The sequence below is a fragment of the Eumetopias jubatus genome, unplaced genomic scaffold (assembly GCF_037043125.1).
Source record: "Eumetopias jubatus isolate StellerSeaLion01/CBP00866 unplaced genomic scaffold, mEumJub1_p1.0 scaffold_11, whole genome shotgun sequence".
NCBI classification, from domain to species: Eukaryota; Metazoa; Chordata; class Mammalia; order Carnivora; family Otariidae; genus Eumetopias; species Eumetopias jubatus.
The window spans coordinates 125,692,097-125,706,072 of NW_028274817.1; the positions used below are offsets into that span (position 1 = coordinate 125,692,097).

The 13,976-nt window shown below is 53.2% G+C and overlaps 1 protein-coding gene and 1 long non-coding RNA gene across 5 annotated transcripts in view; one reads left to right on the forward strand and one right to left on the reverse strand.

Moving 5' to 3' along the window:
• The window catches only part of CD99 (CD99 molecule (Xg blood group)), a 32,179-nt gene extending 23,844 nt beyond the window's left edge, over nucleotides 1-8,335 (reverse strand). For 2 of the 3 annotated variants that reach the window (XM_028115086.2, XM_028115087.1), the window contains exon 1: nucleotides 8,202-8,335. In XM_028115086.2, the coding sequence (XP_027970887.1) occupies nucleotides 8,202-8,268 (67 nt within the window). In that variant the 5' untranslated portion in view covers nucleotides 8,269-8,335. The remainder of the gene's footprint in view (nucleotides 1-8,201) is intronic. The other variant, XM_028115084.2, reaches the window with a different exon arrangement.
• LOC114218114 (uncharacterized) overlaps nucleotides 7,795-13,976 on the forward strand; it is a 12,637-nt gene continuing 6,455 nt past the window's right edge. Inside the window, exons 1-5 of one of the 2 annotated variants that reach the window (XR_015769497.1) lie at nucleotides 7,795-7,921; nucleotides 9,121-9,312; nucleotides 9,404-9,534; nucleotides 11,224-11,378; nucleotides 11,579-11,641. This is a non-coding gene — a long non-coding RNA (uncharacterized LOC114218114). Of the gene's footprint in view, nucleotides 7,922-9,120; nucleotides 9,313-9,403; nucleotides 9,535-11,223; nucleotides 11,379-11,578; nucleotides 11,642-13,976 lie in introns of those variants that run through there. The other variant, XR_015769496.1, reaches the window with a different exon arrangement.

A 13,976-nucleotide genomic window follows, 5' to 3' on the forward strand; every position in this document is an offset into this window, starting at 1 on the left:
GGAGAACTCCTATTCACACCTCCAAGCCCCAAGAAAATGCTGCCTCCTCTGAGAAGCCCTCTGTCATTCTTTCTGAGCACACTGAAGCATTTCCTCACCAGAGATTGCTTCTGATCCCCAGCCGTGGGTGAGTCCATAAGTCCTGATGCTCAGCCCATGCTCCCGGAGAATTAAATCAGAAATTTTGTGGGCTGAGATTCAGGCACCAGTGTGTGAAAGGCTTACCGACATGACACCAACGTGTGGTCAACATTGCAGGCTTTTAATTCCCTGATCCAGGCTCTGCCAACGACCTCTGCCCTCCAACGCGCTCCCCATGCTCTTTACCTCTCTTGCAGCTAAGTGTGAACATGTACCTGTCGGCTCAAAACCCTCCAGGTGAGTTTCAAACCCATATCCTGGCAACCAGGGCCACCCATCCCATAGCCCTGCAGGGAGCTCTACAGCTAGAAACAAACTACGTTCTTTCAGCATTAATCACTGCTTCTGCCTTCTCTTCTCACCCTCCAGACAGCCTACCTGCAACTTCCCCCACAGGCCCACGATCTCACACACCTAGGTTTGCTTTCTGCAAGCCACGCCCCCAGCCTGAAAAGCCCTCTCCCCGCTTCGTCAGGCTTCCACTGCTATGAAGGTCTGTCTCTTCGTGGAAACTCGGTGCCCCCGAGGTTCCCACCTGCCCACGGAGGTTCCCACTGCTATGAAGGTCTGTCTCTTCGTGGAAACTCGGTGCCCACGGAGGTTCCCACCTGGAAACTCGGTGCCCACGGAGTTCCCACACGGAGACACTGTGGGTGCAACCAGATGGACCTGGTTAGAAGCTGTTACCCACGGAGGTTCCCACTTATGCAAGGAGACTTCTCTGACCCTCTGGGGGAGAGTGGTCCTTGATCCCCTTCATGACACTGCACCAGAAGGGATACCTTGCTTGTCACTCTCCAGGCAGAGAAGAGAGGATGGGGTATTTCTTCTCTGGACCCCCAGCACACAGCAGAGAGAGAATACAGATACCACTGGGAATTCAATCTATGTTAGCTGAAAGCATGCATGAGAGCCAGTGGCTGGGAGTGTGGGTAAGTGCACAGATGGACGCATGAGTGGGTATGTGGGTAGGTGGATGAGTGGATGGATGGATGGACAGGCAGATGACTGGACAGATACATGGGTGCATGTACGTGTGGCTGGATGGATAGGTAGATGGTGGGTGGGTGGATGGATGGATGGATGGATGCACACATAGAGGGCTGGATAGTGGGTGGATGAACAGATGAACGGGTGCACAGAACATGGAATCCATGAGGAGTTGAACAGGTCTGAGTGACCGGTCTTGGGTAAGTTCCCTATCGGACTCAGAGGAGTTCTCTTCCATGTGGAGTTAAGTTTCATTAAATATAGGATTATCTCCTGTATTTCCCTGTCAAGCCACATTACTGAGGCAGCTCCCTCTGTGGTCTGCACAGCAACACCTGGAGAGCTCGCTGCAGCTGCCAGGCACCCATGGCCCTTTGGCCCCGAGGCCACCGGTCTTGCCAACCAACATAAATCCGATGACACGGGTAGGCCTAGGCAAGAGTGATTTCTCCAAGCTGCCAGGGGACTCTGCTCTGGGGCCAGGCCCGAGAACCTTGGATCTGGGCCTCCACTGGCCACTGAGGGCTCCTGAGCAGGTGTGCGATTGCAACCATCGCTCAAGCATCAGGACAGACAGCAGAGGAAGGAGGCAGGCAAGAGGATGGACAGCCCTCAGCCTGGGATCTTCTCCACCCGAACACTAAATAATGGATTTAATATAACCAGCTCCCTCTGCAACGTTATGTTTTATCTTGTGCATTAAAACATGAAGTAATCTGAGAAGGAGTCCCCACTGCCCTCCTAAAAGTGCCTGAAAAGTCCAGGGAAGAACGCAGTTAAGGGTTTTTCCATTCATGTGAGAAAAATGTCAGGAGTAGGGGTACAAGTCTCCCCCCACCCCCCCCCAAAAAAAGACAGGAATAGAGAAAGGAGCACGAATCAAGGAAGATCCAGAAGATGAAATGAACAGGATTTGGTAATAGATGGAATATGGGAGGAAGGAGCTGCCGGGAGTGAAGGGTGGCTCTTCCATCTGAGAGTCTGGGCAAATGGCCATATCACAAAAGATAGGAATGAAGGAGGAGATGTAAGTTGAGGAGAAAATGATGAGAAGTTCCAGATACAGAGCATCGGAGACACTGTGGGTGCAACGAGCTACACCTGGTTTAGAAGCTGTTACCTGCCTAACCCTAACCTGGAGAGAGACTCGGGGCTGGTAGCACTGGCATCCCAAGACGTGGACGGGGAGACTTCCTGTCCCGTAGCCGCACACAGGGTGCCAGGCTAAGGCTCATCTTCCTCTCTGCCATCCCCACTCCCAGATCCCTTCCCCAACTCCATTCCAGCTTCCTCTTCTCAGAATGCGTGGATTCTGACCCGTTCGTCACTTGGTGATATGCTTGTGATTCGCTGTGATGAGTCCAGCTGCTTGCAGAGCAAGGAGACATGTACACCTCCACCTGGGAGCCACTTGGGGCAGCCTGGGGCATCTCAGCTACACATCTATCACCCAGCTATCTGTCTGTCCATCCTCTACATCATTCTAGGCATCCATCCACCCATCCATCCATCATATCTGTCCATCTGTCTATCTATCCATATATTTGTCTACCCATTCTTTTATCTAGGTATCTATCTTTCTGTCACTATGTATCTATGCAGCCAGCCAGCCAGCCATCATGTGTACTATATCTATCATTTATCATCTACCTATCAGTCATCAATCAGTCAATCCTCTATCTCACCCTTCGAGTGCTACCTCACTCCAGCCAGGCCGCAAGTCCTTAAGCAAGTTTCCCGGCAGGAAGAGGCCGCGGCCTCACCTTTTACGCAGCACCCAGCCCAGATCCGAGCGAGAGTCAGCTGTTCACGACCACGTCCTGCTTAGCGAAACCCCAGCACATCTTTCCTTTCCTGCCACACCGTGTTGGTCTGCCTCAGATAGCTGACCATTCCCCTTACGGTCTCCCTTCATCCTGTTGGGGTACGTTGGGGTACACTCTGTGCCGAGTTTGGGGCAAACACCACAGTTTCCGTTCGCACTGAGCACAGAGCCCATGCCCTCCACTAAGAGAACACAGCTAACAGCCTCAGAAGGAAACCGGGAATAGATGGGTTCTTGCAGGATTTATAAAATCGACACGGCTCCAAGACCCTCTGCCCTCAAGAGAACATCATCTATTTATACTTTGTCCATGTGTAACACTGGTCCATGGTGCGCCCCAGCGAACGCATGCATCTTCCACGCTGCATCCCTTACGCTTGCCACGCAGCAATCAGACCAGCACACGGGGGCCGTGGCAAAGGCAGCGCTGAAAAAAAGCAGCCAGAAATCTCTGGCCGTGCTGTGTCGGGATGAGTAATGCCTTCCAGAGCATCGGAATGCAGCTACTCTGCTACTTCAGCCCCCTTCTCCCGGAGGGCAGTTCATTTAAGGACTTACAATTATTATGTTGTTTCAGAAAGCACTCCCTTGGAGCAACTATGTTCCTCTTTGCGAAGCTCCTGATACAATACAATGCATCCGAAAACGAAGGGGACCTATCCAAACCTTCCAAAACGAAGGGGACCTATCCAAATCTTCCAAAACGAAGGGGCCTATCCAAAACTCCCAAAACGAAGGGGGCCTATCCAAATCTTCCAAGTGGAGAAAGGAAAGTGATTTGCAGGGGCTTTGGATCTGCAAGTATATTGAAAGCCTTCTACCTGCCGTCCAGGGCAATATATCCGTTTTATATCTTGGCCCGGGCCACCCAGACACAGAGAAACGGAACAAAAGCCTCACGGATGCTCACTCCGCCGGGCTCCCAATGAGACACATGGCTGCTTTAGCCTCTAGTGAATTTTCTTCTTGTCATCAGTGCTGCTGGCTGCCCATGGAACTCTCGGCCATCGGTGCATCCCAAGCTACCGTTGGAGAAACACACTGGTTTGCGGGCTTGCGACCGACTCGGGGGTGGGGGCAGGAAAAAGGATGTATCTGGTTTCCTGTTTAGGGGATTTTTAATAACACGGCTAGCGAGAGAGGGCACACGAGGGATCGTGGCAACGTTGAGTCACTCCAAGACAAAGCTGAAACACACCCATGTGCCATCTGCCTAAACTGGTCTAACAACCACGCCAGTGAAGAACAAGAAACTCAAGAAAGGGAAGTGTTGTGTCTCTAGGCGTGTGGAAGATACTACGAATTCCCTAAATACAACTAGAACTTTGGTGAGTGACCATCTCTCAGTCCCAGACACTGGCACACAGGGGAACGCGCATCCCTCTGGTGTTGGATGGAACCACCCAAGGCGTCCAGGCAGCATGGCAGCACCAAGATCGCCGACAGTCCACACGGCTTTCTCTCCCACAGCGGGGCGGACATAACCGAATCCTGACAGCCGCTAACTGGGGTGGAAACGCCCTGTGGGTTACGTGGGTCCCTGCACTGTAAGGTTTCAGGGCGAATAGAAATGAAAAAGAAGAGTCCCCGTTGCAAACACAGGAGAAACATAAGAGAAGGCCTGCCCTTCCCTTCAGACGTTCTCTGTCTTTGTCAAACATATGGAAATGTTTGCAGTAGCTAAATACCCGCTCTCGCATATGACAGGGCATCTGCGCACAGCCACGTGCAAGCAGGAGGACTTGCTGCGAGCGTCCGCCACCCCAGCGGATCGCCCGCGATTGGGGTTTCATGCGTGTTCCATCCTCACCCTGCGTTCTGCCCCCTTCTACCTCTGTGGAAAAGCCGTCTGGGTTGGGAGCTGTCTCCTGTAATTACCACCCCCCACAACAACCTTCCTGTCCCCTTGCAGATTTCCCCGACAAATACCACCACCAGGAAAGAGTTGGCAAGCCTGGGTCCTATAAGTTCCGTGTGGATGCCATTGTTCTTTGGAGGCAGTTCTACCCATCCTCAAGGGTGTGTCCTCAGAAGTTCAGAAAATGCACCTCTGTCTGGAGAAAGCACTTCCCAAAGCACTGTATCCCCCTTGCCCCTAAAAGGACTTTTGGAGATCCCTCCCTAAACACACGCTCCGTCATCCACCACGAGAGTCGGCAAGGGAGCAAAGGATGTCCCAGAGCAGTCCCTGCTGATTCACTTGGGACAGACGCCCAGACGTTAAAACAAAGCACACGAGGACACATGGACATGTCTTGTGTCCCGTGTGTCTCTCCGACCCCCACAAAGGCTGGGCATCCTACAAAACACTGCTCCAGTCTCTGGGCATCCGAATGATCCCAGGTAGAGCCACAATGTTGACTAATTTTCTTTTTTAAGAAGAGGGGTTCCAACTCACGATCCCAAAAATCAAGACCTGATTTGAGATCACGAGTGAGATGCTTCACTGACGGAGCCACCCAGGCACCCCCAGAATGCTGAGTAATTTTGAGCCTCCAAACACACATCCGTCTTAAAGCTCTACCCTGTCTGTAAGTCGTGAGACACGTGGGATTGTTTTCCCCTTAAAAGAAGCCACCGTGCATTGGAAAATCTCAGGAGGTGGAAACACCATGATGCCCACATGTGTGCTACTCAGGGTCCCATGGGCGGAAGCCATCCCCTGAGAAAAAGGCCAGATTCCGTCCACGAAATCCTGCTGGGACCCCTTCATGTTGAATTGGTTATACTGCTCTATTAGCCATATTCTGTTCTAAGTCAGAGCAGGCAGCCAAGATGTCATCCAGATGGAAGGAAAAAAAATCTACAAAAATCCAGTATTTTCCTATCTCGACATGAAAAAAAGAAAAAAAAAAAAGCATTAGCCTCCTAAACTGAGAACAGAAAAAAGCACCAACGCACACAGGTCAACAAAGTACAATTAAGTTTTATAAGAGCCCAAAGGGCAGGCAGTCAGTGTCCTTGGCAAACAGGCGGGACCGCAAAAGCCATACCCACGAGGCGGAGACCAGAGCCTTCGTCAGGAAACTGGAGAAACCAAGCCCACATTCTGACATTTGGGGCGGCCTGACTCTCTGGGGTGGGGCATCCTGTGCATGGTTGGGTGTTGAGCAGAGTCTCTGGTCTCCACCCACCACCTGCCATGCACCCTTTCCCCCAGGTGTCACACCTCAAAAAAATAAAAAGACAAAACCAAAAAAAAAAAACACCCATCCCCAGGCATTTCCAAGTATCCCGGGGGTGGGGAAGACCCAGCTCCATGAAAGGTGAAACCGCCTCTTTAGGTCGCCTTCATCCCTCCCACCATTCCATGGGAATCTCCGGAGAAAGACAGGAACCGAGGGGCCCTGGGTCCTGAGGACTTTGAAATACGCCCCCCCCCCCGCCCCGCCCATGCTAGTAAAAACAAAGGTCTGTCCCCGGGCTCAATGGGCTTTTATAGCCATTGTGCAAACTACGCCAAACATGTATTTCTATAGGAAAGTGTGTTCTGACCTTCACCATCTGGAAAGCACTTTCCTGATGAAGACAAACAAAAAACCTGCATTTGTATCTTTTGGAAGAGCTGGTTCCTGCCCCCAACCCCAGAAGGATCAGGTAGGGAGGTCTGTGTTTGTGTGTGTGGGTGGGTGGGTTGGGGTGGGGGTTGTGCATCCTCAGAAAGATCAACAGGTACTAAAGCTCCATCCTTCCAACCTTTCTCTGCTGTTTTGGCGTGAGGCTGGCTTTCCCTCCCTGGAACCCCGCACACCGGAGGTGCTCAAGGCAAAGTGCAGAAACACACACCCAGAGGGATCAATGAAAACTCCTCTGAGCAGCTGTCATGCGAACCAATAGCCGAAAGACAGCCATTGCGGGGGATGGGGAACAAACCCATTGCTGTTGGACCAGCCACAGCCGAAGGAAGAAAGGACATTTCTTCAGGACGAAAGAGAGAAACTGGATAGCCATGCCAGGCCCTCCCCGGCGGGCTGTAAAATGTTCCAAGATGTACCGCCCCCCCCCCCCCCGACCAGGCTTAACCCCCCTGAAGCCACCAGAGGGCACCGGGCTTATTTAAAAAGCGCCCACATCAATTCACAAATGGTCCCCCCAAACAACCAGGGTGCCAAGGACGCAAAAGTCAAGCCCCAGCACACAGCTGGAGGTGCCCCAACAGAGGGGGAAATTCCCAGCACCACGCAGGCCTTGGGTCATGATTCCTGGTTGCAAAACGTGTCCACCTCGGAGCAGACGGGTCCTGAAACTACTCTGCCGTGCGCCCGGCTGTCCACTTAACAGTCTGGCCACCGTCCCCCGGGGGGGGGGGCTGCGACACAAGGAAATAACCGTTAGGTGGGGGAAAGCTTTCAAAATGCTACGCCCAGGAAAAATCCGAGCTTTCCTTTTCAAAGGACAGAGACAGAAAGAGCATGGCAACTTCCCCTTTAAAAGGAGAGCGACAGGAAAACAGGCAACTGCCAGAAACAGGCCTGGGCCGCCTGGGCGTAAAGTGGGGGGGGGGGGGGGGTAGGGAGAGGAGGTCCCCGGGCCTCCCCTTGTCCTGACACTTGTTCTGTGTTTTCTGAAGTCTCCCCTGGAGCACACCCGGCAGTCTGCAGAGAACACGTTTCCTTCCACCGCGCGCGCAGCGAGCGCCCCAGTCCCCGAGGAGGCTTGGGCACACAGTGTTTCCGAACGCGTCCAGCGCGCCAAGTTGTTCTAAACTACCCCCATCCCCCGCTCCGCGGGGTTGCAGGCTGCACAGCCGCGTCCAAATTTAGGCCCGAACGCAGGGCGTGGCTCCCCGCGCACAAACAAAGCCGGGGGCCCGGGGTGCGCCGGGGGGGACCCGGGGCCGCTGCAGGGGTGCACAGGGGCGCACACGCGGGCCGGGGGCACCTAAGCGCCACCGGCTCCCAGCCAAGTGCCTCCAACTACCGGAGTTTGTGAGTTTGAAAACACACGCTGCATTTCGCCTCTGGAGTAAGTCCAAACCCGCCCAGGAAAAAAGTTGGAGGGCCCTGAGGCCGCCTCCTTGGGGCGTTGGCTACCCGCTGGCACGGCGCGTTCCGCCCGGGCGGGGAGGAGGGCCCGGGGTCCCCGCTGCGTTCCCCTAGGCCCGCCTCCGGCAGGGCGCCCCCGCGGCCTTCCCTGGGGTCCCGGCGCGCGCGTCCGGATGCGGGTCCCCAGGCCGGCCGGCGCCCCCGGGGCACTCCGCCAGCTCCCCCTCCCCCCCCGCCCCGAGGTCTCCCAAATCGCTCACCCCAGGCGGGCACCAGGGTGCTGAGCAGGCCGACCAGCAGCAGCGTGAGGGCGGCCCGGCGAGCCATGGTGCGCCCCGCGCCGCGCAGGAACTGTTCCGGTCGTGGGGCGCGCTGGCGGCGGCCGCGGCTGCAGTGCCCACGGGGCGGGGCCGGCGGAGGGAGAGGTGGGGGGGCGCCCTGTGGCCCCGCCCTGGCCTCCGCGCGCCCCGCCCGCAGCCCAGGACACCCCGGGCGCGGGGCCCCGCGCAGGGGAGTGGACAAGCGGGGGAGACCTGGTTACTCAGAGCGGGGGTGACCCCCTCCCCATTCGGGAAGTGAGGGCCCCCTACCCGCCCCTAACGACCCCAGGCGGCCCCGAAGGGAGCAAGTGATCCCCTCCCTGTTCAGAAGGTGGGGGCCCCTCCTTGTGTCTACAGCCCCTAACGGGATCCGCGTTCTTGGGGGCGAAACCTCCGTTGTAAACCCCCTCCGTGCTCCTAACTCCTAACGGGGACCGCGTGCCACCTCCAAGGGGGGCAAAGAGAAATGCTCTTTTTCCCTGGAACCGCGGTTCCCTGGCCGGGGGCGGGGGGGGGGGCAGCCCCCAGTCCCATCCCAAAGTCCAGGCTGAACTGACAGGGCCTGGAACAGGGGTGGGGGCTTTGGAGGCACACGGCAACCCCCTCCTCCCCAGCCTCAACAGGGACCTCCCCGGGAGGAGCCTCCCCGAAGCCTCTCCCCACCGCAAGCTGGGGGGTGGGCACGCAGAAGGGGGGAAGCAGGAAACCCCTCCCGTTCCCCTTGGGAGGCGGCTGGCGCCCTGGTGGGTCTCTGGCCAGGGTCCAAACCCCAGTCTTGGGGCTGGTCCCTGTCCCAGACTATCAGTATTTTTCTTTATTATTGAAATGTTAGCTTAATATTCTCTCCGTGTTCCTTCAGGGTACAGAACATCTCAGAAGCGGGGAAAATCCCTGAGTCAGATTCCTGCATTCCACCCTGCACACCCTACCCCCATACCGGCGAGCTCCAACCCAGCGCGCTCTCCTCACCCTTGCAAGAGTCAGGGCCCCTCCTCCCCGGGCATCCGGTCACCTTAGGGCCACCTACCTGGCTCAGACAGACACAGCGCAGGTCAGACGCACTAGACTGCACCCCCCGGGGTCCGCCTGGGGCAAGTGCAGGGACACTTAACTTAAAAAGGCATCCGTCTGACCACACACAGCTGGAGGCTTGGAGGTGTCCTGTTTTCTACCCGCCAGTGCAGCGTGTGGACCCTGGGCCTGGGCACACGGGAGGCTCTTCTTGGGCAGCAAAGGGATGCTGGAGCTGCTGCAGCCATTTTGGCACTTTGAGGTAGGTCAGCACCCTGAAAGAAACCACAGGTGCTTTGAGCCAAAGTCGAAATGCAAAGACCCCTCCCTCGTCCAGGGAACCTTCCCGTTCAGGCCTGTCACCCCTTCAAAATAAAACCTAAACCTGGACAATCTTTAACCTTGGTCCCTTGGGCTGTACCATGGCTGAAATTGTGCTGTCCACACCACCCTAAACGTTCCGGCACATTCTGCAGCCTGGTCTCGCCTTTTATCCTGGAGGGGCTAGGTCCTCATCATCAGCTATCATAAATATGCATTGTCACTTGCACTAAAAGCTAGGCTTTCACTTTTTTTTTTTTTTAATTTATGTTCAAACCGACACGCATCTTGGTTACTTCTCTTTCTAATTCATTAAGTTGACTTGGCCTTTTTTTTTTTTTTTAAGGGCCACCTTCCTTGGCTCAAAATGAAAATTTCCGTCATCTTTTGCAGATGCTCTGAGAGCATCAAGAAGCTCTAAGCTCCAGAATAAAAATTAAATTAATTGAAGAAACCTCCTGAGTTGTATCCAAGTGCCGCAGAAGAGATCTTTGAAGGGCATATGTCAAGACCTAGAGAGGGAGGAGGGAGGAAGCTCCTTTTGGAGCAGGCGTCTTGCTATGCGTGCATTATGGGGTTCGAACTCAGGATAGGAGGGAGGTCTGAGCGGTTTTGACAGTCCCTGTAACACACACACACACACACACACACACACGTGCACATGCACACATGCACAAACCTACAGACTGGCCCTTTTCCCACCTTTTACAGAGCATCCTTTGTTGACCATTGGACTTTGTCTATTGACCTGGAAAATGGGTCTCAGTGGGGACCCTAAGAACCCAATGGACAGAGAAAAAAGTAAACTTACAAAGCAGAACAGAAAAGACCGTATCCACGGAGGGCGTGAGGGTGGGAGACAACCTCGGCTGTCCAAAGAAAAGTTTGCAGAAAGGAAAACCTGTCTAGGGGAGAAATTCCAAGAGGCCTTTCCGGGTTGCAGGAAACTGGGGACCTGTCTCCATCTCCTCGGGAAAACTCTGTCCCCACTGTAACCCAAAACTGAGGTCTCCTCTTTGTGACCCTGGAGTCAAAAGAAACAACCAAACCAAAGAACAGCAAAAAGAAGGGTTTTACTTGCAATTTCCCAAAGCCGTGCCTTCTCTGAACCACAAAACGGGGAGAGTTTGAAGCTCAGGGTGTATGCATGATCACGACAGGGCTTGCGAGGTGGGGGACCCGGGGCAGAAGTCATCTTAAGGTGTCAGAGTCCAGGTCCTAGGCGATGGAACTCACAAGGGTCAGTGAGGCTCAGTATTATCAATACTCTGGCTCTGGCCAGTCTGCTGTTTGGGGAGCTCACAGGGGTTTAAAACCCCGTCGAAGGGACTCAGGAATGTGCACCAGGGCAATCTTGACTCTTCACACAATGAGGGGAGTTGTACACCTGGTTTCCTTTCTCCGATTCTATTGGCTGGGTAGAGACTGTTTTTCCATTCTTTCATTCCCCTAAAAAAAAAAAAAAATCATTAACTACTGAGCCTTTGTATATTTTTGTCATGCTGATGTCCTAGGAAGTTCTGCAAGAAGTGTGCAGGGGTGGGTCGAGCTGATTGGCAATAGATCACAAAATGGTTGGGGGGTACCTAAAATGACGTGTCTTCTGTTTTTTGTTTTTTTTTTTTTAAAGATTTTATTTACTTATCTGCGAGCACAACAAGGGGCAGAGGGAGAGGAAGAAGCAGACTCCCGACTGAGCAAGGAGCCCAATGTGGGACTCGATTCCGGGACCCTGAGATCGTGACCTGAGCCGAAGGCAGACGCTTAACTGACTGAGCCCCCCAGGTGCCCTATGTCATGTCTTCTGATAAGAAAACTGTGCCTAGTCTTTCTTTCCCTGGGGACCCCTCACCGTATCTGCCAACACCTGTTCCCCCCTTCTTGTCTCTCTCTCTTTCTGAAAAATGATTTTGGGGAAATCGGTTTCCAGGGAGAACAGCCTGCTCTCACTTTGGGGCACGTCTCCCTGTTTCTCTATCACCCAGGATGCATGGTTTGGGGTGCACTGGGCAGGGTCCTGCTCTCATCAGCAGCACTGGATGCTCTAGGTATGTGCCTTCTCTTTTGTTTGCTTGGTGTTGCCATTGGTTTTCTGTCCAAACAAGGGGTCCCAAAGTACTGCTTGGCTCCGGGGAGGGGATCAGGGTGGCATTCCTACTGCATGCCAGGGAATGGGTCAGGGAGGCAGCAGGGAGCCCAGCATGAGACCAGGCACTTGGAGTTGGAAGCAGAGCCCTGCCCGGGCTGGCCCAGGTCTTCAGCATGAACCCCACAACCCCAGGCTCCATTTACCCAGCTGGACAGAGGGGAGAACAACACTCTGTTCTGGTTCTGGGAAGGGGCACTGTTGAGCTGGCGTGGGCTACTGTTATTCCAAAGTACCGCACATATCTGTCCTGTCACCTGTCACTGTTCCCCACCTGCTGATACCCACCCACTGGGCTCAGCGCTTCCGCACGTGAATTTCTGGAGGGATGCAACCATTCAGTCCCTGTCAACCTCTGCTTGTAAGAGTATTATTTACAACAAGAGAACAGCAGAAATGCACAAACGTCCCACAACCCACACATCAAGCAACAGAAGCGATAGGCGATCCATGTATGCCAGGAAATGGCATACTTTTGAAAGCACTGAGGTACATTGAAGGGTTTGCAAGTCCTCGTCAATGAAAAAAGCACAGCCTAAACCCATCCACATTGCATCAAAACACTCTCTGGTGTGTAGGAGAACATCGCTGCATACACGCCGAACCTATAGCCCTGATTATTTGTTGTAACACGAGGGATGTCTTTGTTATCTGTACTTGCTAAACTCTCTGCACTGCATCTGCATTACTTTCAAACTTGGAGGTGAACGGATTTTAAAATTGTAAGAGTGAAAATGTGGGGGAACGCCACCAGAGTGTGGCCCTAACTTCAGGAAGGAGCTAGCTCCTGGAATATGATGATGGCCATTTGAAGAGATGGAGCCTGATTTCCCTCCCGGGTCACCTCTGGACAGGTCAACGGGGAGATGGGTGGATGGATGGATGGTTAGTATCCATGGATGGTTAGTAGATAGATGGATGGATGGATGGAAGAATGGATGAATGAATGATGGATATATGGTTAGTAGGTGGATGGATGGATGGATGGATGGAAGGATAGAGAATGGATGGATAATGGTTAGTATCCATGGATGGTTAGTAGATGGATGGATGGTTAGTAGAAGGATGGATGGTTAGTAGATGGATGGATGGATGGATGGAAGAATGGATGAATGAATGATGGATATATGGTTAGTAGGTGGATGGATGGATGGATGGAAGAATGGATGAATGAATGATGGATATATGGTTAGTAGGTGGATGGATGGATGGATGGAAGGATAGAAGAATGTGTGGATGATGGATGCATGGTTAGTGGATGGATGGATGGTTAGTGAATGGATGGATGGATGGATGGAAGAATGGATGAATGAATGATGGATATATGGTTAGTAGGTGGATGGATGGATGGATGGAAGGATAGAAGAATGGATGGATAATGGTTAGTATCCATGGATGGTTAGTAGATGGTTGGATGGTTAGTAGAAGGATGGATGGTTAGTAGATGGATGGATGGATGGAAGAATGGATGAATGAATGATGGATATATGGTTAGTAGGTGGATGGATGGATGGATGGAAGGATAGAAGAATGTGTGGATGATGGATGCATGGTTAGTGGATGGATGGATGGTTAGTGAATGGATGGATGGATGGATGGATGATGGATGGAAGGGTAGAAGGATGGATGGATGATGGATGGATGGATGGATGGAAGGGTAGAAGGATGGATGGATGATGGATGGATGATGGATGGAAGGGTAGAAGGATGGATGGATGATGGATGGAAGGGTAGAAGGATGGATGGATGATGGATGGATGATGGATGGAAGGGTAGAAGGATGGATGGATGATGGATGGATGGATGAATGGATGACGGATCGATGGCTCAATCAATGTTCTTAGCTCCTAGTCACACCAAATCTTGTCTGCCAGACTTTCTCCTGATATCTGAATTATTCTTGGATAGTCAGTGAAAACTGACACATTTCCAATCTGGTGCATATATAACCAGCGTCTTACCCTGAATCAGATCGGCTCTGCTGCTCTTTCAAAGTTCAGCTTTTGATCTTCAAGCCTGGGCAGCGCTAGACATTTTGGCCAGGATGCTTTCACCAGGGCAAAGCCCCCCAGCACTTCCCTCCTCTGAGTCCCGACCTACCCAACTCCTACTCCCTCTCCTCAGGCTTGCCTTCCCCAAGTTCCTGGGGGTCCCTCTTCTCAGTAATTCTTTAGCACCCTCAGCCACTCATCAACGACCCGAAGGCCCGCTCTATGGAATACAGCAGTGAAATCAAG